The 24,042-nt window shown below is 35.6% G+C and overlaps 1 protein-coding gene across 1 annotated transcript in view; it reads left to right on the top strand.

Annotated features, from left to right (window-relative positions):
- The window catches only part of UBR3 (ubiquitin protein ligase E3 component n-recognin 3), a 296,154-nt gene that overhangs the window by 234,321 nt on the left and 37,791 nt on the right, over positions 1-24,042 (top strand). The window contains exons 31-33 of the mRNA XM_057503934.1: positions 113-218; positions 7,789-7,892; positions 20,333-20,457. Of these exons, the coding sequence (XP_057359917.1) occupies positions 113-218; positions 7,789-7,892; positions 20,333-20,457 (335 nt within the window). The remainder of the gene's footprint in view (positions 1-112; positions 219-7,788; positions 7,893-20,332; positions 20,458-24,042) is intronic.

The following is a 24,042-nucleotide window of genomic DNA, read 5'->3' as shown; positions in this document are numbered from 1 at the left end:
CTTGATGAATTATAAAGATAGGAAACATTTCCCTATGAATTAGCTAGAAATTGTATCTGAATTTTTTTCTGTAGGAATTGTGTGCATTTTACCTTTTCTTCAATTTATTTAGATCAGCTGTTCCATGTATTAGCCTTGCACATGCGGCTCTATAGTATTGATTCTGAATATAATCCCTGGAGAAAGCTTACACAGTTACTAGAAGACATGAATTCACAGTAAGTATTATTGAAAAATTTAAGTAAATTAAAACTGTTTTTGGAAAATAAGTATAAAAATAGATTGAAATTCTTCGTAAAAGTGTGAATTTTCCTTGTAAACACAGAAATATTTAATAAAAGTTGAAAGCCATTATACCTTTTGTAAAAATTGCTTAAAAATTCCTATCAAGTGAGGAAATCTTTTAAAGAATCCCATTGGTTTTTATCCAGATAAAACATTCAAATGGAGGCACATAATGGCTGGTTGTCTCTCTTTTTATGTCAGAATTAAGCAGTGGGTTCAGGTAGCCTTAGTCTAATCCCTCTATTGTAAAGTTCCCCATCAGCCTTTCACCTAATGATTTTTGCAAGCCCTGATGATTCTTGCCTAAATGCAGTATTTCATTAGGTGCAACATAATAAACAACAAAAAAGGCTTCCTTCTGATTTATTAGCTAAAATGTTTTTATAAAGAAGAGTTGTCCATATCAGCTATTTGGTTACTCTGAAATATATTGGCTTAATTATTCCCAATTTATGAATTTTCAAAGAAATAAGTTGATGCCCTGTTAGTCATTTATGTCTTCTTTCGAAATATGCCTATTTGGATCCTCCTCCCATTTTTAAATTGGATTTTTTTTTTGCTGTTGAATTATATTAGTTCTTTATATATTTTGGATCTTAAACCCATATCAGACATATTTTAATATTTCTGTGGCTTCAGTTTTTACATTTAGATCTCTAATCATTTGGAATTTATCATAATGTATCATATAAGGAGTGGATCCAATTTAGTATTTTTCCATTTAGCTAGCTATCAAATGTCCTACTACTTTGCCTTTTCTACAATAGTAAATTAAAACAGAACTAAAAGAAAAGAAAGGTGAGAAAGTACTTTGTATACTGATATGGAAAGATCAACACCAATACAAGTTAAGAGAAAAATCTGGGAGCAGAAAATGTGTACTTTATGCCACTACTTGTATAATCAAGGGAGGATGAAAAAATAAATTTGTATAAGCATGGAGAAGACAAGTAATGACTCTATAGCATCTTACTATGCTGATAGTGACTGCAGTGGGGGAGTGAGGACTTCATAATATGGGTGAATATTGACGCCACAATGTTGTTCATGTGAAGCCTTCAAAAGATTGTATATCAATAATAAATTTAATAAAAAATGAAAAAAAATTATATTTACTTGTTAAGCTAGAACAAACCAAACCCACACATATCTGAATATAGCATAGATGACACTGAGGAGCTGTGGGGGAAGCATAGTCTTTATAATGAATGGTGATGAGTTAATTGGATATTTATATGAGAAATAATTAATACTGACCCCTACCTTATACAGAACCTATTCAGATTTTGTCAGTTGTTTCTGTAATGTCCTGAGAAATGCAAAGTCAGTGGAAAGAAAATTCAAGATTGAGCTTACATTTAGTCACCATGTTTTATTTCCTTTGTTCCTGACTTTTTCTTCTATTTCTGACATTGACTCTTTTTTGAAGAGCTCAGCTATGAATTTATTTTTGTGTGATATTTTCTTATGGTTACATTCAGGTTATAAACTTTTGGCAGAAATACCATGAGAGTAATGTTGTGTTCTTTTTAGTGTATCATATCAATAGGCCCATGTTACTGATTTGTCTTGTTATTGATGAAATAACTCCCATCATTTGTCTAACATGGTATCTGCCAGGATTTTCCACTGTGAAGTTATTTTTTCCTTTGCAGTTAGAATCTTGTGGGGAACTACTTTGAGGCTATTTGTATACCTTCTTACTTCTCAAAAAAAAAAAAAGCCAAAATAAAATTTTGCATGTGTTTTTTCTTTATAGACAAAATTGGCAAGCTATGAGTATTTTGCATGTTATGGCTAAGGAAAGTCACTTTTCTTGATATTAGTGATTTTCTTTCCTCTGTAGACTATAAACTCAAGGATAGGGATGGTTTGCAAATAACATGAGAATGCCAAACTCTGAGTCTAAAGATAATCAGCAAACAAAAGGTTTATTAAGTGTAGTATCAATGAATTAAAGTTTAAAGAACAGCATAGGTCCTGTGCTTTCCATGATACTGATTGCTGGTTTGTATTCTTCTCAAGTCCTGCGATGTAGTACTCAATAGGATAGTAGTAAAGCTGTGAACACTTACCCGGTGCTTACTTCATGCTAGGCATTTTTCACCATAACTGTATGCACTAGGTACCATTATATTCCAAGTTTTACGTAAGAGGAACCTGAGGTTTAGAACATTAGTTAACATGTTCTTTAGGGGCACAAAGCTGTTAAGAGAGAGCTGGCATTTGAATCAAATCTTTCTCATTCCAGAACCTAAGTTCTTAATTATTACTGGGTGCTTCCTTTCCTAGAACGAAGAAATCAGAAATTTCAAGAAAGTTTGGTTGATTTTTGTGCATAACCTCCCCACCCTTGCATTTGTTCTCATTTTATGGTTCATTAGTTCTCTACCTTGTAATATAATTTATTGTAATATGTCATCTGTGTTTCATATCTGAATCTTAGATTTTTAAAAAATTGAAGTATCTTTTTCAATTTTCTCACTTAATACTTTTCCAACATAAAATTCTATGTCTGATAATACAAGTTTCTCATATATACTTTTTCCAGTAGTCCTCAATAAAATTATTTCCTTATTTCCTTTTAATTTAACTGTGTTGATAATCACTTTCTTTTAAAATGTTATGGTAAAATTAGGCCTATTAACTCTAATCTGTCCATTTCCTCATATCATCCATAGAGTTTACTAGTTAATAGTTTTTAGAATCTGAATTTTAAGATTACCTAAAAAATTTAAGAGATAGAAACAATTTCATATTTTAAAATATTAAGCATTTTCAAGGATAGTATCACAATGATGGTACTAAATCCCTCAGTCAAAATCTTTGGTTCTTTTCTCTACAGTGGGGTATATCCATTCATTCATTTATTCTGTTTATGTGCCTACCATGTGCCAGGAAAGATCCATTTCTGTGTCCTCAGAATGGTTGTTTTTATCTTAGTAGCCAGTAAGCTCTAGGTCACTGTTTTTGTAAATTTTTTTCTGATAATAAAAGTTATATTTATTGTATTGTGTTTATAATATACAAAAATATTGAAGAAAAAAGTGAAATAATCTAAAATCTTATAACCTACATGTTACATATAATTTATTATAATTTAATAAACTAATGAACCATAAAAGTGAGAGCAAATATGAGAGAAAACAATCAACTATATTTTCTAGAATTCCTCTAATACTGTTAACATTTTCAGAAATTTCTGTCCAGTCCTTTTTTTTTCTGTGTGTATATTATGGATTTTAAAATACTATTTGAATCATACTATATGTTTTAGAATCTGCTTTTTAAAATTCACACATATCAACCAAATTCTTACATTATTAAAAATTCCTTAAATGATGTACTTATTTATTGACTTAAATTGTTTCTCCTTTTCCAGCGTAATATCAGATGATGTGTTAAGCAGTTCTTAACATTCAGATATGACCCCAGAACTTACAGAATAACATGAAAGCATATAAATGTTTTATATTTTCAGTCATTAATTTGATAAATATTCACTGAGTGTCAAGTACTGTGTTACATAGTGCTACAATACTTTCCAGAAATATGGTATACATAAACTTTCACAGGCAGTGTAGGAATGTCTCCATTTGTCAATCTGCATATTACCACCTAAAAAAACATTTTTAGAGGCTAATTTGGTAGGTAAAATGGGATCCCAAAGTAAAAGAAATTTAATTTCTGGTGAAGTTAACTTTATGCAAATATTTTATGTTTATTAGCTATTTGTATATACTCTGTGAATGATCTATTCAGAAAATCTATCCATTTTTCTGTTGGCATTTTATTTTAAAAAATTATTTGAATGATTCTTTGTACCTTAAAAATATTAAACTGTCATAAATGTTGAGATTTTTTTCCCAAAAATATGTTTTGCTTTTTAATTTTATAGTTACTTTTCTTGACATATTAAAGTTTTAAATTTTCATGTAGCCAAACCAATCAGACCTTGTATTTCTTGTTTTTCCTGATTATTTTGATACTTAAAATGCCTATCTATCCCTTCCAAGATAATGATGTTTACCTTCATAACCAGTTTTATAATGTTTCCCATCTTAGGACTTGCAATATCTACCTATATATTCTTTGTAGAATTTTCTTATTGGATGATTTTTTTTTAATGCATAATCTACTTGAAGTTAATTTTCATCAGTACTAATGGGTGAAGATTTAAAATTTATTTTAAAATATCTAGCTAATTTTTTAGCAATTTTTATATCCTACTTTTTTATATCCTAAGTGTGTGTACACTGTAGTCCTTATTAGAGACTTTTCCCTTTGTTCTGTTGACCTACAAGCCTATTTCTGTGACAAAACCATGCTGTTTATTTACTGAGGAAATATGTGTATACCTCTAGTTGGGCTAGATTCCTCTCATTCTTTCCTTCATCTCCCAGTTTTTCTCTGCTATTCTCACTTATTTTTCCAGGTAATCTTTAGAACCATTATCTAAACACTTGTGATTTTGATTGAAGGTATTTTAAACTCATAAATTAATCTGGGAAAATTAGTTACCTTTATAGTAGACAGTCTCCTCAAACCTTTCCCATTCTTTCATTTTTTGGTGTCATTGTAGTTTGAAACACTTGTTAATTATACATTCTTAATTGTATTTAATATAAAAGTTGCTAAATTTTTAACAAGGAGCATATGAATAATCATAACAGGATATAATTTTTGTATTGGTTTCCATGCATATGGGGATTTAGAATGATTTTAAATGAAATTTGAAGGACACTGCAATAATAACAAAAAACAAATAATCCACCTCCAATTTTGAGAAAGATTGATTCTATTATAAAAAAACTGTTGACATAAGATAAATGAAAATCTAGAATTGTTAGTCCTTTAAGCTTTTCAGTTGCTTGTAATATCCCCATTTTAAGAAATAATATTTAATTTACTTGTTTGGGAATGCTTTTCTGTATCTGAAAGCTCTGTAATTTGTTGGTCTTTAGGTTATGATGCAAGAAGTTCTCAAGCCTATTTGTTTTTGTGCAGTAAAGTGGATCCTTGTGTAAGGGTGAGATTGGCCTAGTTTAAATGGATCCATACAGTTCCTTATAAATCTGAGTCTTAATCAGCTGTTAAATTTATAATGTAGGATTTGATAATCCAAAATCATTTTTATTCTAGTTTTTAAAGGACCTGTTTATTATGACCATTTTCTTTTTTATCCATAGTACAGCAAGAGTTTTTCAATTTTACTTTCCTCTTACTCTTTTCGCCTCTTTGTTCGGGTCTGGTTTCACCCTTTCTGCATATTTCCTTTTGCGTCATTTAGTTCATTTCGTTAAAGGAACTGTGATAAAACCACTGAAATACAAAAATGTGTAAGACCTGTGGGCCCTGATATCAATAAGGTTGTAATTTACTATGATGTGTCTTCCCTTGGTTTATTTTGTCAGTCTCATTATGTTCTAGTGTAGCTAAGCTAGTCTAGTTTTTGTTTCTTTTGCCACCTGTTTGTTCTTTTGTTCATCCATCCATCCATCCATTTTTCATTTATTTGTTTATTCAGCTAGTTTTTATTAATTGTTTCAATCTGGGCATCTAGGAAATAATAGCAAACAAGATACAGTTCCTATGGAAGCTTTTTTTTCAGGGTACTAACAATATAAAGGATGAATTGGAGGGACATAAAATTAGGGAAGATTGAATACTTAAACAGCCATAGGGATGGCAGAGTCATTAGGACTTACTGCCAATTAAATATGGGTCTAGTGAAAGGAGATGGGTTTGGGATGTCCCAAGTTTCTAGCTTATTTATTCATTATACTTTCATTACATTTCAGGCATGTGCTGAATAATAAAATATATAATAAATAAGCCACATCAAGACTAAGACTATAGCAGGGAGAGCATATTGATTATGACTAGGATGGGATTGCGTGTGTGGATAAAGTGGAATGATGATGAGTTCAGTTTCAGGCATGTTGAGGTTAAGCTGTCTGTCAAATGTACAAGTGGATATTCACATAGAGTGTTCAAGAGAGTCATGGCTAGAGATACAGACTTGGGATACAGCTGGTGATTGAAGTCATGGGCTGTAGGATCTTTCAAAAAGAGTCCTTCATACTAAAATAGAGTGAGAATTGGAGCCTTGGGGAACAGCACTATTTGTACTGGTCAGAGGAGAAGAACCTATCAAGAAGATTAAAGTGGAGTAAACAGAAAGGTAGAGGGGAAGCTGAGAGAGTGTTTCACAAAGCCAAGAGAATTTTCCAGACAAGAGTGTTCAGCTATATCCAAAGTTGAGGATCAGTAATATAAGGATTGAAAAATGTCCACTAAATTTTTAATTATAGGATTGTTGTTGACCATATGGAAAACCATTTCTGTGGGGATCTGAATAATAGGTGAAGAAGTGGTGCCCCTCCATTCAGATTCTTTTCTTAAAAAAGAACTTTTGGGCTTGTAAAGAAGAGATGCTAGAGAGACTCGAAAGGCAAGAAAGAGTAGGATCCATTAGCATTAATGGAAGGTTGACTTCAGAGAGGAAGACAAGTAAATTAATGAGATATTTGTAGAGAATAGAGATTATTCAGAGAGCTGTCTTCCTTCCTCTGGCAGTTATGAACTTCATAGCAACAGGTTTTAGTTTATTTGCCAGTGTATTCAGTGCCTGACATACAGTTAGTAATTTGTAAGTATTTGTTGAATGATGGACCTAATAAAAAGAGCAATTTTTGTTCATCCCAAGTCTAGTCAGAAGTATAGCTTTAGAATTTAGCTAATTCTGGAAGCTTAAGATTTATTTTTGTTCTCTGACATTAAAAATTAAACCTATGATCAAAAACTTTAACCTTCTAAAGAAGTTTAAAAAATTTGAGAACAAAATATGCTGCATTACATTATATCCTATGTTTTTCATAATATGACATTCCTCAGGTTTAATCCTTTGTCTTTTATAATGTATTTTAAGTTCTGCTTTGGTTATTATTATCTTTTTTGAAACTTTGCAGATAAATGTTAAAGATTTTATTTGAACTTTATGTTAATTATAAAGTTGAAACAATTTTTAAACAACATATTAACCAAGACTTTTCAGTGTAACTTCTTTGTGAATTGTACTTGTTCTTTTCTTATAATGCGAACATTTACTCCTTAGTGTCAAGTTTATGATAGCAAGCATCTTATGTGCCACCCCATTTGTGGTGAAACTAATTTTAAGTTCCATTTAATGCTTCATTTGATTTCTGTAATATAAGAGATCAGAAAGACTCAAGTCAAGGTAAAATATTCCAGTTGTTTACTTTAGTAACACCTAATAAATTTTCTATGTAGTTTTTTTATTTTAGGGAGAATCAAAGAAATAAATGGGTCCAAAAGATTATATTTTGAGGCAAAAAATGCAGCCCCTAACTTTTTCTTTTGAGAGTTCCCAGTTGCTTATAAAAGTTTGATTTCAGTTCCATAGACATGTATGTGAAATATGAAATGAAATTAGAAAATATGTACAATACTATCTAAAGTGGTTATGTATTTTTCTTTTAGGCAGGGAAATGAAGAACAACAGCCTGAGGTTCCAATTCTTTACCATGACGTTACATCCCTCTTGCTCATCCAGATCTTAATGATGCCACAACCCTTACGCAAAGGTATGTCTTTGTAATACAGGTTCTTAAATTATGTAGTATATATGCTGAATATTCTAAAAATGTTGGGGACCAATACAGCAGTCAGTCTGATGGAAATGTTTTGAGGTAAATGACATTATTGTTTACCTATTATTAGTAAATAGTAATCATATATATCAGAAGAAGATGACAAGTAAAGGTTTTTTTTTCCCCCCTGTGGGTCTATTCTTTTTACCTTTTAGTCAATAATAAGGAATAAGGAAAAGACATGGGGAAATGACTCTGAAAACCTTTGTTTAAAAAAAAGTGATAATACAAAAATGTGAAAAATAGAGCAAACTGTTAGCTTTAATGCCTCTACCCTGTCTACATACATACATATTTTGATATAGTAGTAGTCACAGTTATTTAAAATACGATATCCCATCATTTTTAGTTCTCATAATATTATGATGTTATTATATTATGACACTAACAGCATTAACATTATATTAGCAACATTTGAACTATTGTTCCATAGTCTTTGTAGTTTTCATTTTGAGATGCTTACAATATTGTATCATTCAGCAAACTTGCAGGATACAAAGTTAATACACAGAAGTCTGTTGCATTCCTATGTACTACAACAAACTAGCAGAAAGAGAAATCAGGAAAACAGTTCCGTTAAAATTGAATCAAAAAGAATAAAATACCTAAGAATAAACCTAACCAAGGAGATGGAAGGTCTGCTCTCTGAAAACTATAAGCTACTCATGAGAGAAATTAAAGAAGACACAAATAAGAGATAATCTATCCCATGCTCATAGATAGGAAGAACTAATATTGTCAAAATGGATATCCTGCCCAAAGCAATTTACAGATTCAGTGTAATCTCTATCAAAATATCAATGACATTTTTCAATGAACTAGAGCAAATAATCCTAAGATTCATATGGAACCATAGAAGGCCCTGAATGGCCAAAGCAATCTTGAGAAAGAAGAACAAGCTTGGGGGTATTATGCTCCTTACTTCAAGCTCAACTACAAAGCTACAGTAATCAAAATAGTATGGTTCTGGTGCAAGAACAGACCCCTAGATCAATGGAACAGCATAAAGCCCAGAAATAAATCCATGCTTATATGGTCAATTAATATATGATAAAGGAGTCATGAATATACAATGGGAAAAGAGTCTTTTCAATAACTGGTGTTAGGAAAACTGGACAGCAATATGCAAGAGAATGAAACCAGATTACTGTCTAACCCCATATACAAAAGTAAACTGGAAAGACCTAGATATAAGACATGAAACCATACAACTTTTAGAAGAAAACATAGGCAAAAATATCTTGAACATAAGTGTGAGCATTTTTTTTTTTCTGGATATGTCTCCCCAGGCAAGGGAAACAAAAGCAAAAGTAAACAAGTGGGACTATATCAAACTAAAAAGCTTCTGTACAGCAAAGGACACCATCAACAGAACAAAAAAGCAACTTAGAGTATGGGAGAATATTTTCATAAATGATTTATCCAATAAGGGGTTAACATCTGAGATACATAAAGAACTCATATGACTGAACACCAAAAAACCCAAATAACCTGATTAAAAAATAGGCAGAGGACATGAACAGACATTTTTTTCCAAAGAAGAAATACAGATGGCCAACAATCAAATGAAAAGATGCTCCACATCGCTAATCATCAGGGAAATGCAAATGAAAACCATAATGAGATATCACCTCTCTTCCACTATCCAAAAGACAAGAAATAACAAGTGGTGATGAGGATGCAGAGAAAAGAGAACTCTCCCACACTGTTTGTGTGAATGTAAATTGGTACAGCTACTACAGAAAGCAATATAGAGGTTCTTCAAAAAACTAAAAAAGAACCATACAATCCAATATTCTGCTTCTGGGAATTTACTGGAAGAAAACAAAATCCCTGATTTGAAAAGATATATGCACCCCTATGTTTATTGCCATATTGTTTACAGTAGCCAAGATATGGAAGCAACCAAAGTGTCCATCAATAGACAAATGGATAAACGAGGGTGGTTACTATACACAATGGAATATTATTCAGCCATAAGAAAGAAACCCTGCTATTTGCAACAACATGGATGGACCTAGGGGGTATTATGCTCAGTGAAGTAAGCCAGGGAGATAAAGACAAATACCATATGATTTCACTTGTTTGTGGAATATAAAAACAAAACAAAATGAACAGAATGGCAGTACCCTCAGAGACACTAAGAAGTGACTAGTGGTTACCCTGGGGGAGGGTTTGGAGTGGGTGGGAAAGGTAGGAAAGGGCACAGAAATCTCAGTCATAATATATTTTTTTCATGGGGATGGAAGTGCAGCATGGAGAATATAGCCAGTGGGTCTGTAGCATTTTCTGTGTTGACAGGTAGTAACTACACTAGTTGCGGTGAGGATTTAATAATGTGTGTAACTGTTGAACCATGGTGTGATATACTCAAAACCAACATAATAATGTGTATCAACTATACTTCAATTAAAAAAATTCTAATGTGTATCAACTATACCTCAATTAAATAAAATTCTATCAAATAATTAACCATTCTTCTTTAGTGGAAAACTATGTTCTTGTGCTACATTATAAGTTACATCACAAAGAACATCTGTGTGTATGTAAAGGATCATTTATTTTAAGTACAGGCAAATTGATATGCAAATTCTGGTATTCTGAAAAGAGTTGAATAATGTCATTAGTAAACAAGCATAATTATTTATACTATAGCTGTCCAGTTTTGCCAACACCACCTGTTAAAGAGACTGTCATTTCCCCATTCTTTGCCCATGGTTCCTTTACCATATATTAATTGACCATATATGTTTGGGTTAATATCTGAACTCTCTGTTCTGTTCCACTGGTGTGTGGCTCTGTTCTTGTGCCAATACCAAATTGTCTTGATTACTGTGGCTTTGTAGTAGAACTTAAAGTTGGGGAGTGAGATCCCTCTGCTTTATTCTTCCTTCTCAGGGTTGCTTTGGCTATTAGGGGTCTTTTGTGGTTCCATATGAATTTTAAAACTATTTGTTCCAGTTCATTGAAGAATTCTGTTGGTATTTTGATAGGCATTGCATTGAATCTGTAGATTGCTTTAGGCAAGAAGGCCATTTTGACAATATTAATTCTTCCTAGTCAAGAACATGGGATGAGTATCCATTTGTTAGTGTCCTCTTTAATTTCTCTTAAGAATGTCTTGTAGTTTTCAGGGTATAGGTCTTTCACTTCCTTGGTTAGGTTTATTCCCAGGTATTGTATTCTTTTTGATGCAATTGTGAATGGAATTGTTTTCCTGATTTCTCTTTCTGTTAGTTCATTGTCAGTGTATAGGAGTACCACAGATTTCTGTGTATTAATTTTGTATCCTGCAACATTGCAGGATTCCGATATTAGTTCTAGTAGTTTTGGAGTGGAGTCTTTAGAGTTTTTTATGTACACTACCATGTCGTCTGCAATTAGTGACAGTTTGACTTCTTTACCAATCTGGATGCCTTGTATTTCTTTGTTTTGTCTGATTGCCATGGCTAGGACCTCCAGTACTATGTTGAATAACAGTGGGGAGAGGGGGCATCCCTGTCTTCTTCCTGGTCTTAGAGGAAAAGCTTTCAGCTTCTCGCTGTTAAGTATGATGTTGGCTGTGGGTTTGTGATATATGGCCTTTATTATGTTGAGGTACTTGCCCTCTATACCCATTTTGTTGAGAGTTTTTATCATGAATGGATGCCGAATTTTGTCAAACGCTTTTTCAGCATCTATGGAAATGTCTGTGTGGTTTTTGTCCTTCTTTTTGTTGATGTGGTGAATGATGTTGATGGATTTTCGAATGTAGTACTATCCTTGCATCCCTGAGATGAATCCCACTTGATCATGGTGTATGATCCTCTTGATGTATTTCTGAATTCGGTTTGCTAATATTTTATTGAGTATTTTTGCATCTATGTTCATCAGGGATATTGGTCTGTAATTTTCTTTTTTGTTGGGGTCTTTGCCCGGTTTTGGTATTAGAGTGATGCTGGCTTCATAGAATGAGTTTGGACGTATTCCCTCCTCTTCTATTTTTTGGACAACTTTAAGGAGAGTGGGTATTACATCTTCTCTATATGTCTGATAAAATTCAGCGGTGAATTCATGTGGCTCAGGGATTTTGTTCTTGGGTAGTTTTTTGATTACCGATTCAATTTCTTTGTTGGTAATTGGTCTGTTTAGATTTTCTGTTTCTTCCTTGGTCAGTCTTGGAAGGTTGTACTTTTCTAGGAAGTTGTCCATTTCTTCTAGGTTTTGCAGCTTGTTAGCATATGGATTTTCATAGTATTGTCTAATAATTTTTTTTATTTCTGTGGGGTCCATCTTGATTTTTCCTTTCTCATTTCTGATTCTGTTGATGTGTGTAGATTCTCCTTTTCTCTTAATAAGTGTGGCTAGGGGCTTATCTATTTTATTTATTTTCTCAAAGAACCACCTCTTGGTTTCATTGACTTTTTTCTATTGTTTTATTCTTCTCAATTTTATTTATTTCTTCTCTGATCTTTATTATATCCCTCCTTCTGCTGACTTTGGGCCTCATTTCTTCTTCTATTTCCAGTTTCAATAATTGTGAGTTTAGACTATTCATTTGGGATTGTTCTTCCTTCTTTAAGTAGGCCTGGATTCCTGTATACTTTCCTCTTAGAACTGCCTTTGCTGCGTCCCACAGAAGTTGGGGCTTTGTGCTGTTGTTGTCATTTGTCACCATATATTGCTTGATCTCTGTTTTAATTTGGTCATTGATCCATTGATTATTTAGGAGCATGTTGTTAAACCTCCATGTGTTTGTGAGCCTTTTTCTTTTCTTTGTACAATTTATGTCTTGTTTCATGCCTTTATGGTCTGAGAGGTTGGTTGGTAGAATTTCCATCTTTTTTAATTTACTGAGGCTCTTCTTGTGGCCTAGTATGTGGTCTATTCTGGAAAATGTTCCATGTGCACTTGAGAAGAATGTGTATCCTGCTGCTTTTGGGTGTAGAGTTCTGTAGATGTCTGTCAAGCCCATCTATTCTAGTGTGTTGTTGAGTGCCTCTGTGTCCTTACTTATTTTCTGTCTGGTAGATCTGTCCTTTGGCATGAGTGGTGTGTTGAACTCTCCTAGAACGAATGCATTGCTTTCTATTTCCTCTTTTAATTCTGTTAGTATTTGTTTCACATACGTTGGTGCTTCTGTGTTGGGTGCATATATATTTATAATGGTTATATACTCTTGTTGGACTGAGCCCTTTATCATTATGTAATGTCCTTCTTTATTTCTTGTTACTTTCTTCGTTTTGAAGTCTATTTTGTCTGATACTAGTACTGCAACTCCTGCTTTTTTCTCCATATTGTTTGCATGAAATATGTTTTTCCATCCCTTGACTTTTAGTCTGTGCATGTCTTTGGTTTGAGGTGAGTCTCTTATAAGCAACATGTAGATGGGTCTTTTTTTTTATCCATTCAGTGACTCTATGTCTTTTGATTGGTGCATTCAGTCCATTTACGTTTAGGGTGATTATTGAAAGATATGTACTTATTGCCATTGCAGGCATTAGATTGATGGTTATCAAAGGCTCAAGGTTAGCTTCTGCACTATCTAACTGTCTAACTTAACTCTCTTATTAAGCTATTATAAATACTGTCTGATGATTCTTTATTTCTCTCCCTTCTTATTCCTCCTCCTCCATTCTTTATATGTTAGGTGTTGTATTCTGTACTCTTTTGTGTTTCCTTTGACTGCTTTTGTGAGTAGTTGATTTTATTTTTTGCCTTTAGTTAGTATTTGGTTGGTCTGCTTTCTTTGCTGTGATTTTATTTTCTCTGGTGACATCTATTTAACCTTAGGAGTGCCTCCATCTTGAGCAGTCCCTCTAAAATACCCTGTGTAGGTGGTTTGTGGGAGGCAAATTCCCTCATCTTTGGCTTGTGGGAATTGTTTAATCCCTCCTTCATATTTAAATGATAGTTGTGCTGGAAACAGTATCCTTGGTTCAAGGCCCTTCTGTTTCATTGCATTAAATTTATCATGCCATTCTCTTCTGGCCTGTAAGGTTTCTGTTGAGAAGTCTGATGATAGCCTGATGGGTTTTCCTTTGTAGGTGACCTTTTTTCTCTCTCTGGCTGCCTTTAATACTCTGTCCTTGTCTTTGGTCTTTGCCATTTTAATTATTATATGTCTTGGTGTTGTCCTCCTTGGGTCCCTTGTGTTTAGAGTTCTGTGGGCTTCCAGGGTCTGACAGACTATTTCTTCGCCCAGTTTGGGGAAGTTTTCAGCAATTATTTCTTCAAAGACACTCTCTGTCCCTTTTTCTCTCTTCTTCTTCTTCTTCTGGTACTCCTATAATGCAAATATTGTTCTGTTTGGATTGGTCACACACTTCTCTTAATATTCTTTCATTCCTGGAGATCCTTTCATCTCTCTCTGCCTCAGCTTCTCTGTGTTCCTGTTCTCTGCTTTCTATTCCATTAACAGCCTCTTGCACCTCATCCAATCTGCTCTTAAGTCCTTCCAGAGATTGTTTTATTTCTGTGTCCTCCCTCACAACTTGATCCTTTAGCTCTTGCATATTTCTCTGCATGTCCATCAGCATGGTTATGACCTTTATTTTGAATTCTTTTTTTTTTTTTTTTTTTTTGAATTCTTTTTGAGGAAGATTGGTTTAATCTATCTTTCCAGGCCCTATCTCGGGGGTTGTCTTGGGTAATTCTGGACTGGACCAAATTCTTCTGCCTTTTCATGGTATTAGGTAGCTTTAGGCAGGTAGTGCATGTGTCAGCTGGGACAACAAAGCCCTTTCCTTTTTGGTCACTTTGCCCTTCTCCCCTCCCTGTGTCAGTTACCTGCACACCTGACTCAACCTCTGGATTAATCCCCTAAGCTGCTGTGGGCAGTGTCACCGTCAGGGTAGCCCAGAGCCCTGCTGGGAGTGGCAGGTGCACCAGCTCTGCTCTCCTGCAAGAGCAGCGCCCCTTCACACCTTTCCCTGGTTTCCTCTTCCTGTGCCAGGCAGCTGTGCATTGGTGGCGGCCTCTGGGTCTAGACTGGGCAGCTGCGCACCAGGAGGAGATTCTGGGTGGTTCCTGTGGGTGCGCCTGCTCCCCAGCTGCTCTCGCGCTGCGTGCTTGTGCCTGGCTGCTACCCAGCTGGTCCACCACTCCATGCGCATGCAGGGCCCCTCTCCAGCTGCTCTGCAGCTGCGGCGGTGCCGCGCCAGAGGGGAAATAGCTGGTAGGCTGTTTATTGCTGTGAGGGGCTTCAGAGCTGTGCTGCTTCCTAGGTTTCTGGAGCGCTTGAATCTCTCCGGGATTCCCAGCTGCTGGGATGAGTGTGCTGGGATGCTTCCTTCCAGCTTTGAGGCCCCTGTCCCTTTAAGGCTTTCAAAAAGCCCACACTTTTCTTTTGTCCCAGGGGAGCCGGCTGTGGGGACCTGCTCGCAGATTTTACTTTTCTGTTTCTCTAATATCCAGCACAATGTGTGTCTGTGCTTCTGGTGCAGATTTCTAGAGCTGGTTATTCAGCAGTCCTGTGCTTCCACTCCCTCCCCACCCCAACTCCTTTCTTACCACCAGGGAGCTGGGGTGTCCTGCCAGGCTGCAGCTTGTATCTTACCCCCTTCGTGAGATGCTGAGTTCTCACGATGTAAATGTAGCCTGGCTGTTGTACTGTATCCTCTGGTCTCTCTTTTAGGAATAGTTGTATTTGTTGTATTTTCAAAATTATATATGATTTTGGGAGGAAATTTCCGCTGTCCTACACACACCACAGTCTTGGCTCCTACTCCTATTAAAACATTTAATTAAGCCATGAGATACTTTCTTTGACTTTGATGATACCATCTCCTTTCATGGTTCTCTTCCTGTCTCTCTTCTCATTCTCAAGGCTCCTTTTCATTCACCTCCTCTTCTCACCATCCTTTGAGTCATTCCTCAGTTCCTGCCCCCTTCTCAATTTTTTTCTTCTTTTCCATAGCTTCAACTCACCTATTCTTTGGTGATTCCCAAATATCTAGCTCCAGTCTACAATTCCCTGGTGAGTTCCAGACCCAAATACCTGTATACACTTAAAACTCAACATGCAGAACATTAATCCATTTTCTTCCCCCTCAGACTTGCTCTCTTCCTGTTTTCCATTTTAGTCATTGCTATTGCTTTCAGTCTTTTTAGCAATGAGAGACTACCATCATCCTCTATCTCCAAAGGTCTGCTAGATTCTATACCTTCTGTCATCTAAACATTTCTCTAATTTGACCCATTCTCCATCATCATTACTCCTCCTTAGTCTTGGCCATCTAAATTCACATATATAGTACTTTTGTTATCTGCTAATAGGTGTCCTTGTACTCTTGTCTCATTTCAGTCCCTTTCTCCTAGGAAGCAGCAATGCATATTTTAAATTGTAAAGCTCATATTATCACTGTCCTGCTTAAAATGCTTCAGTGACTTCTTATTGGCCAGTCTTGATGCTATATAAATCAAATGCCTGTAGATATCATGCAACATAAATAGTAATAACAACAGATATTTATTGATTGCCATTTCCAATCACTGTTTGAGCATTTAAGTGTTTAAACCTTATTTTACTTAATCCCTTTAGGGTAGGTGATATTATTATTCCCGTTTAACAGATGAGGAAATAAAAGCATTTTAGTATTTTTGCCAACTTGCCTAAGATCTGAAGCGTCAGGATTTAAATCTAGACAGCTTCGCTTCTAACCTAAATTCATTCTTAACAGTAATGTTATATTCTGACTCCTTGTGAATAGTCTTTGGTTTTATATAATTAGGAGTGGGAGACTGTGACATGCTGGAGAATATTGCTTGATCAAAAAGGCCAGTTACCACTCAGCTCCAGATACTTGTTGGCATATAAGAATTTGAGCCCAGGATAGTCCACATCTTCCTGTTTTCCAAGAGTAAGTGGAATTCTGGACTTTTGTTAAGAAATATCCTATTTTTAAATGTCAGTAATTAAAAACAAAGCAGGATAAAATGAAACCAAACATCTGTGCAGGCTGCATTTGGACAATTAGCCTATAGTTTGCAACCTTTGGTTTTCAGCATGATGATTACTTTTCTAGCTTCATCTCTCAAAAATCACTACTTGTATTCTAGTTATACTGGTCACCTTACAGTTCTTGTAAGCCTTAGGCTCTTTCTGTCCCCTTGTACAAATGTCTTCCTCTGTCTGGAATTCCCTCCCCTTACCTCACCCCATCCCTGCCTTCCTTATTATCGTTTATTTATCTTCGTCATTCAAGACTAACTCTCCTGATTGGGGTTGGAAGCTTTTTTCTGCTCCCTGTGTCTTGCCTTTGGTCTAGATTAGTTCCTCCTCCTAATTGCTTCCATTACACTCTCTCCATGCTTATAGCAATTTGTCTTTTTCTCTACCCAGACTATAAGTTCTCATTGTTTATATCCTGGCATGTGTTAAGTACCTGGGTATTAGGACATCTAGATATCTGTGAGTCCCTCTCATCCGACTCCAGATGGAATTGTGTTTTTTTCCTCTACATATATGTATAACAATAACAACATTATACACAGCAGTAATAGTAGGATAACTTCATTCAGGTTCCTGGACCTGATTCCAATGTGTATATGTATGGAGGTGGGGGCGCGGCTTCCCACACATACTAATAGTAAGCAATTCTTGAACACCAGCAGGCTGTTGGAGAACTCAACTTAATTCCAATGCTATCTGCACAGAGACAGCACCAGATTCCCAGGTTAAGGGCTCCGTCCTATAAGACTCCGTCCACCCCCAACTCCAGATGCCAGCAACAAGCCCCAGGCAGCTCCCTATGCTTCTGACCCACTGGCCTCTGATTGGAGGTTTCCACAATCTCCTTTGTTTGATTGATTTGCTAGAGTGACTCACAGAACCCAGGAAAACACTTATGTTTACCAGTTTAGTAAAGGATATTTCTGTAACGGATACAAGTTAACAGCCAGATGAAGAGATACATAGGGCGAGGTTCCAAATAAAGGAGCTTCTGTCTTCGTGGAGATTGGGGCCTGGCTCCCTGACACGTGGGGGTGTTCTGACACCACAAGCATAGAAGCTCTCTCCAACCAAGAAGCCAGATCCAACTGAGCCGAATAGAGAGAGAGTGAAAAGCTCTTCTCAGGGGTTTTTGTGAGGGCTTCCCTGTACAGTCATGATGGACCAAATTATTGGCCATTAGCTGATTCAGCCTCCAGCCCTGCCCTCGGGTGGGGGGTGCAAAAGTCTCTCATTAACGTGACAAAACACCCATTTCACCTTTAAGGCTCTGCAGTGTTTTCAGGAACTGTTGATGAAGACCAAATATGCCTGGGAAATAGATATTTGATCATGAATGCCCAAAAATGTATTTCATGTAACTCAGTATATCACGCTATCGATTCAGAGCTAGCTTTAAGTACAAAGGGAGAGCAGTGATGGACTCATGACCAACCTGTAGGAGTTGAGGGTGGCCTCAGGGGTAACAGGAACCAGGGCTTTGGATGCTGGCAGGGTTTTTGCCATCCTGGGTCTCTCCTCTCTGTGTATCTGCTCCATTCAGTCTTGCTTTAGAGTCTCTGCCATAGATCTGGAGTGTGACCTCTGACACTTCCAGACACATCTTTATACCCTCCCTTTACCTCCAGGTAGAAAAGTCCCAGGTAGGTACTCTGACTGGCTCAGTTTATGTCAAGTCCCCATCTCAACCTATCATCATGGATAAGAGACACACCTACAATTTAAAATAAGGGAAGGTTTTCCTTAGGAAGTGACTTTTAAGATGTCATCTAATTTAATAGTTATTCAGGCTACAAGGAAGCAAAGAATGTTTCAGCTTATACAGAGACCCAGGAGAAGGATGCCAAATTAAAAAAAAAAATCAACCTGGCTGTAATAATCATAAAAAAGTAGATTGCAAGGGACTAGAAGGTGATGCAGCTAATCCACTGTGCAGGAAGAAGTTAGAAGGCTTGACTGCTAACCTGCTTAACAAGATGCCTTGACTGCCCTCTGGGAACTTTATGGTTTGGTGAAAGTTTCCACCATCGCCAGAACTGATAAGAATGGCTCCCTATGAGTACACTGTACAATGTGGTTTATGCTGAACACATCTGCTTTTCTTCTAGGAGTCTAGAAGTTTGGTATGTGCTAAGCAGAGGATACCTACCAGCCCTGTCCTCAATAAAAACCTTGGGCACTGAATCTCTTAATGAACTTCCCTGGTGTATATTTCATACATGCTTTCACAGTTCATTACTGGGGAATTAGTATGTACTGTGTGACTCTTCTGGGAGAAGACTCTGGAAATTTAATCTGGACTACACCCAATGTGCCTTTTGAGTTTACTGCTTTTACTTTGTATCCTTTTGTGGTAATAAATTATAGGACTATATGCAGAGTCTTGTGAGTCCTGCTAGTGAATCATCAAACATGGAAGTGGTCTTAGGGACCCCAACACAGCTGCTTAGGCTGGGATTATAGATCTAGGCAAGAAAAGATGGAAGTTCGGTCCAGGGTGTTGGAACTGACTTGAGAAATATTCTAAAAGTAGGATTGACAGGACTTGGTCACTGTTTGAATGTGGGGAGAAAGAGACAGCAAAGTATTAAGGATGTCTGTAAGTTTCTGACTTCAGCAACTGATTAAGTGGTGGTACCCATTTACTAGGGGAGCAGCAAATATAATAGAAGGAATACTGAATCCAAAGTAAAATGATCTATATGGATTGAAGTTCAGATTTGGTTGCTTATTAACCTTGTTATCACAAGCACATCCTTTTGAAACTCAATTGCCCAACTGAGATTGTTATGAGGATTAAATGAGGCATTTGAATGAAATTTTCTAAATTCTTAGGTACATATAAATGTTAGTTATGATTGCTAATCTACCACTTATTAGGTACCTAATATGTACCAGAAGCCTCCAAGCATTTTCCATATTGCTACTACTGTTCTTTGATTCATAATAGTTTTCATTGAGTTTTAAGTTCAGAGTACCTAAAATATTGGGATTCTTTTCTTTTTTACTGTAGAAGCTCTGATATATGATATGATATTATTCTTTAAAAGATCTCTATCATATTAGAAATAGATGAAGTATTGCTTTTAAATATTCAGACTCCCAGACATTGTTATTAAGCACATGATGTCCAGTAAGGGCATTTGCTAAGGTTACATAGCTATGCTGAGGTTGAGTGACATTAGCACTCTGGTCTTCTAAAATAGAGCATACTTTGCATTGTGTCAGATGCTTCTCATTTTCATATTCTGTGGACGAACAAGGGAACTTTGCTTTCATAATTCCAAATCTGTTGAGTAGCCAGTATTACATTATAATCTCATTTTATTACCTGTTGAATGAAAACCAGTTACACATGCAAAGAAAGCATACATTCATGAACTAGCTTGAGTACAAAATGCCTAGATTCCAAAGAAATAATGATCTTCTCTTTCTCTTCTAGACCACTTCACCTGCATTGTGAGGGTGCTTTTTAGCCTAGTGTACACACAAGCTCTTGTGGCACTTTCAGTTAAATGCAGTGAAGAAGATAGGTCAGCCTGGAAACACACAGGAGCTCTTAAAAAGGTTAGTGTATTGGTCTTGCCTGAATTTATCATTTAGTAGTTTGGTGAATTAATATAAGTTGGGGATATGAGTGAGTGAGATTAAGTGTTTGAAAGGCAAAATGAGTTATTAACAGTATTTCAATAGAAAATGGAGCACTTTCAGGCTAAAAAAGTTAAAAATGTTTTTCCTGCACAGTGAGGTCTTCTACATCTGTCTGTAAACCTTGGCCTTTTTCCCTTTACATTTGGACAGTTTTGTTTTGCTTTTGCTGCAAACTTTCAACTTAGAAAAGTTATAAAAATTAGGCTAACAAAGTGAATAAATAATAAAGTGTCTGCGATAAAATGTCTTACTTATTTTACTTATCTGCTATCTGTTCTTGTTCTTGTCTCCAGTAACAATTAGAAGGTGGCTTTTGAGTCACCACTTCTAAATGTAAGAATTCTAGCCTTTTCTTATTTATGCTTCTCTAAATACTGCTTTTTTCCCCATGTTAAAACGAGTGTGTGTGTGTGTATACATACACACACACACACACACACACACACACACATATATATATACACACACACACATATGTATATAAATTCTTAGCAAATTTAAAGGAGTTCTTTTTAAGTTAAAATTATGTAAATATGTTAGAAAAATTATGCAAGTTTAGTTAAATATAAGGATTTTCAGTGACTTGAGGATAAATGGGACAAATGGTACCAAAGGATTGACTGTGTGGTTTGGCTTAGAGAAAGATAAAGTAAGAAAATTACTTCAGTGTTTATTTGGGGAAGTTGATAGGAAAAAGTGATAGGTGTGGTGTAAATTGAACCTTTTGATTTATAAAGACTTTTAAAAAGGTTTTAAATCTCATTGAAAAGTTTTTGTTAAAATCATATCTTCTTTTACAAAGAAGAGAAAACCAACTATACATACATGAAATGAATTCAGTGACCTTTACTTTTTTTCACAGGTTTACTTCCAAATCAGTTATGTGTGCACAAATTTAGGAAGTATTATCACAAAGTTTGTTATGTCTTAATTAGGGATATTGATTGTTGGCCATTCAACCTGAGTACTAGTCCAAGTTCATGGTCCCTAAACAGACATATTCCTTTTTTCGTCAAGACATAAAAACTCTGAACCTCAGCTTTCTCAAAGGTAAATGAGAGGTTTCGAACATATGATTTATAAGGGTCATTCTGTCCCTAAAATTCTAAGTTCTCAAAATAGATTTCTATTATTTTCCTTTAATGATTTTCCCTCCTTATTCCTAGTTGATTCTTGGATAATTTTGCTTTCTACAATTATCTTTTTCTTTTCTAAATGTTACTTCAGTTTCTCTAAATGCACTCTAATCTGATATTTGGACTGTTTGTTGTAATTTCAAGTATATATTAGATTTCTATGCTGTGTCATTGTTTAAATATGTTTCCTTAATTATCTAGTCTAATCATGAAAGAGTAACACATTTAAAATATTTTCTGATATAATTTGGGTCTAAATTTATTCATCTTACTGTTTGCTTAGATGAGACCTAATGACAGAAAATTAAATAACTGTCAGTCTATGATGGAAGAATCATGAATTAATTTAGGTAACTCTTCTGTCCATTTTCTTTCTCAATTTGAAAATTGTTAGCTATTTTTAAAAGTACTTAACATTTATCATAAGACAGATTGTTATCAGAACATAAGTCAGAAATGTATAGCCATATGAATCATTTCAGTGAATGAAAATGATATTCTGTAGGTTGGTTTGTCTCATGTTATGAACTTTTTCTACAGTAGATCTAAATGTTAGGTATATAGCAGATTGTAAATAATGGCAGCCACAATATTTTTGAGTAATGAAATGTATCATTGTGGTTTCTGTGACTATATTGTTCATTGCTCCTTTTTCCCATTTCTTTCTTCCTTCCCTTTTTCTTTCACTTTTTTTCTTTCTTCCTTCTTTTCTGTCTTCAGTAAGCCTCACTCATTCATCCAATCCCTATGATTCCTTATCCTCAGGTACAATAATTCCAATGAAAACAGACTTTTGCCAGATTTAATCGCACCTAGGGCAATAAAAATACGGGTACTTGTAATTTTTCAAAGGGATATTAGAGTTAATTTGACAATGAGGTTTAGGTGTGCTGGAAAAAAATCATCATTACAATTAGTGTAAATTTTGGTTAGTGGAATTTCTGTTAAAAGAGTCTTTATACCAGGATTTCTTAATCTGGGTTCCTTTCCCTCTATTTTTCATTTTGTTTTGCTGAGAAATAGGAGGGTAGCATCCAGCATATACTCAAAGAGCATGTTCCCCCAAAAGTTTAAGACACTCTATAATCTAGACAAAGCAACTATCCTACACAGCTTCTCTCACCCTTGATTCTTTTCTTTCTTTAACCCACATACCTTTGCCACCTCTCACATAGGAATCTTTTTTTTAATGGTATCATTAATATACAATTACATGAGCAACATTATGGTTACTAGACTCCCCCCATTATCAAGTCCCCACCACAGACCCCATTACAGTCACTGTCCATCAGCATACTAAGATGTTATAGAATCACTACTTGTCTTCTCTGTGCTACACTACCTTCCATGTGCTGCCCCACTACATTATGTGTGCTAATCATAATGCCCCTTATTACCCTTCTCCCTCTGTTCCCACCACCCCCCAACCTCCCTTTCCATTTGGCAACTGTTAGTCCATTCTAGGGTTCTGTGAGTCTGCTGCTGTTTTGTTCCTTCAGTTTTTGCTTGCTTCTTATGCTCCACAGAAGAGTGAAATCATTTGGTACTTGTCTTTCTCCACCTGGCTTATTTCACTGAGCATAATACCCTCTAGCTCCATCCATGTTGTTGCAAATGATAGGATTTGTTTTCTTCCAATGGGTGAATAATACTCCATTATGTATATGTACCACATCTTCCTTATCCATTCATCTACTGATGGACACTTAGGTTGCTTCCATGTCTTGGCTATTGTGAATAGTGCTGTGATAAACATAGGGGCGCATATGTCTTTTTCACACTGGGCTCCTGCATTCTTAGGGTAAATTCCTAGGAGTGGAATTCCTGGGTCAAATGCTATTTCCATTTTCAGTTTTTTGAGGAACCTCCATATTGCTTTCCACAATCATTGAACTAGTTTACATTATCACCAGCAGTGTGTGTAGGAGGGTTTCTCTTTCTCCGCATCCTCACCAGCATTCATTGTTCCTATTCTTTTCTATGTTGGCCATCCTAACTGGCATGAGGTGATATCTCATTGTGGTTTTAATTTGTATTTCCCTGACAACTAGTGATGTGGAGCATCTTTTCATGTGTCTGTTGGCCATCTGAATTTCTTCTCTGGAGAATTGTCTGTTTATATCCTCCACCCACTTTTTAATAGGGTTATTTGGTTTTTGGGTGTTGAAGCATATGAGTTCTTTATAGATTTTGGATGTTAACCCCTTGTCAGATATGTCATTTACAAATATATTCTCCCATACTGTAGGATGTCTTTTTGTTCTGCTGATAGTGTCCTTTGCTGTACGGAAGCTTTTTAGCATGATGTAGTTCCATTTGTTGGTTTTTTATTTTGTTTTCGTTGCCCGAGGCGATGCGTTCAGGA

This window comes from Manis pentadactyla, chromosome 6 (genome assembly GCF_030020395.1).
Source record: "Manis pentadactyla isolate mManPen7 chromosome 6, mManPen7.hap1, whole genome shotgun sequence".
Taxonomy (NCBI): Eukaryota; Metazoa; Chordata; class Mammalia; order Pholidota; family Manidae; genus Manis; species Manis pentadactyla.
This window is presented reverse-complemented; position numbering and strand designations above follow the sequence as displayed.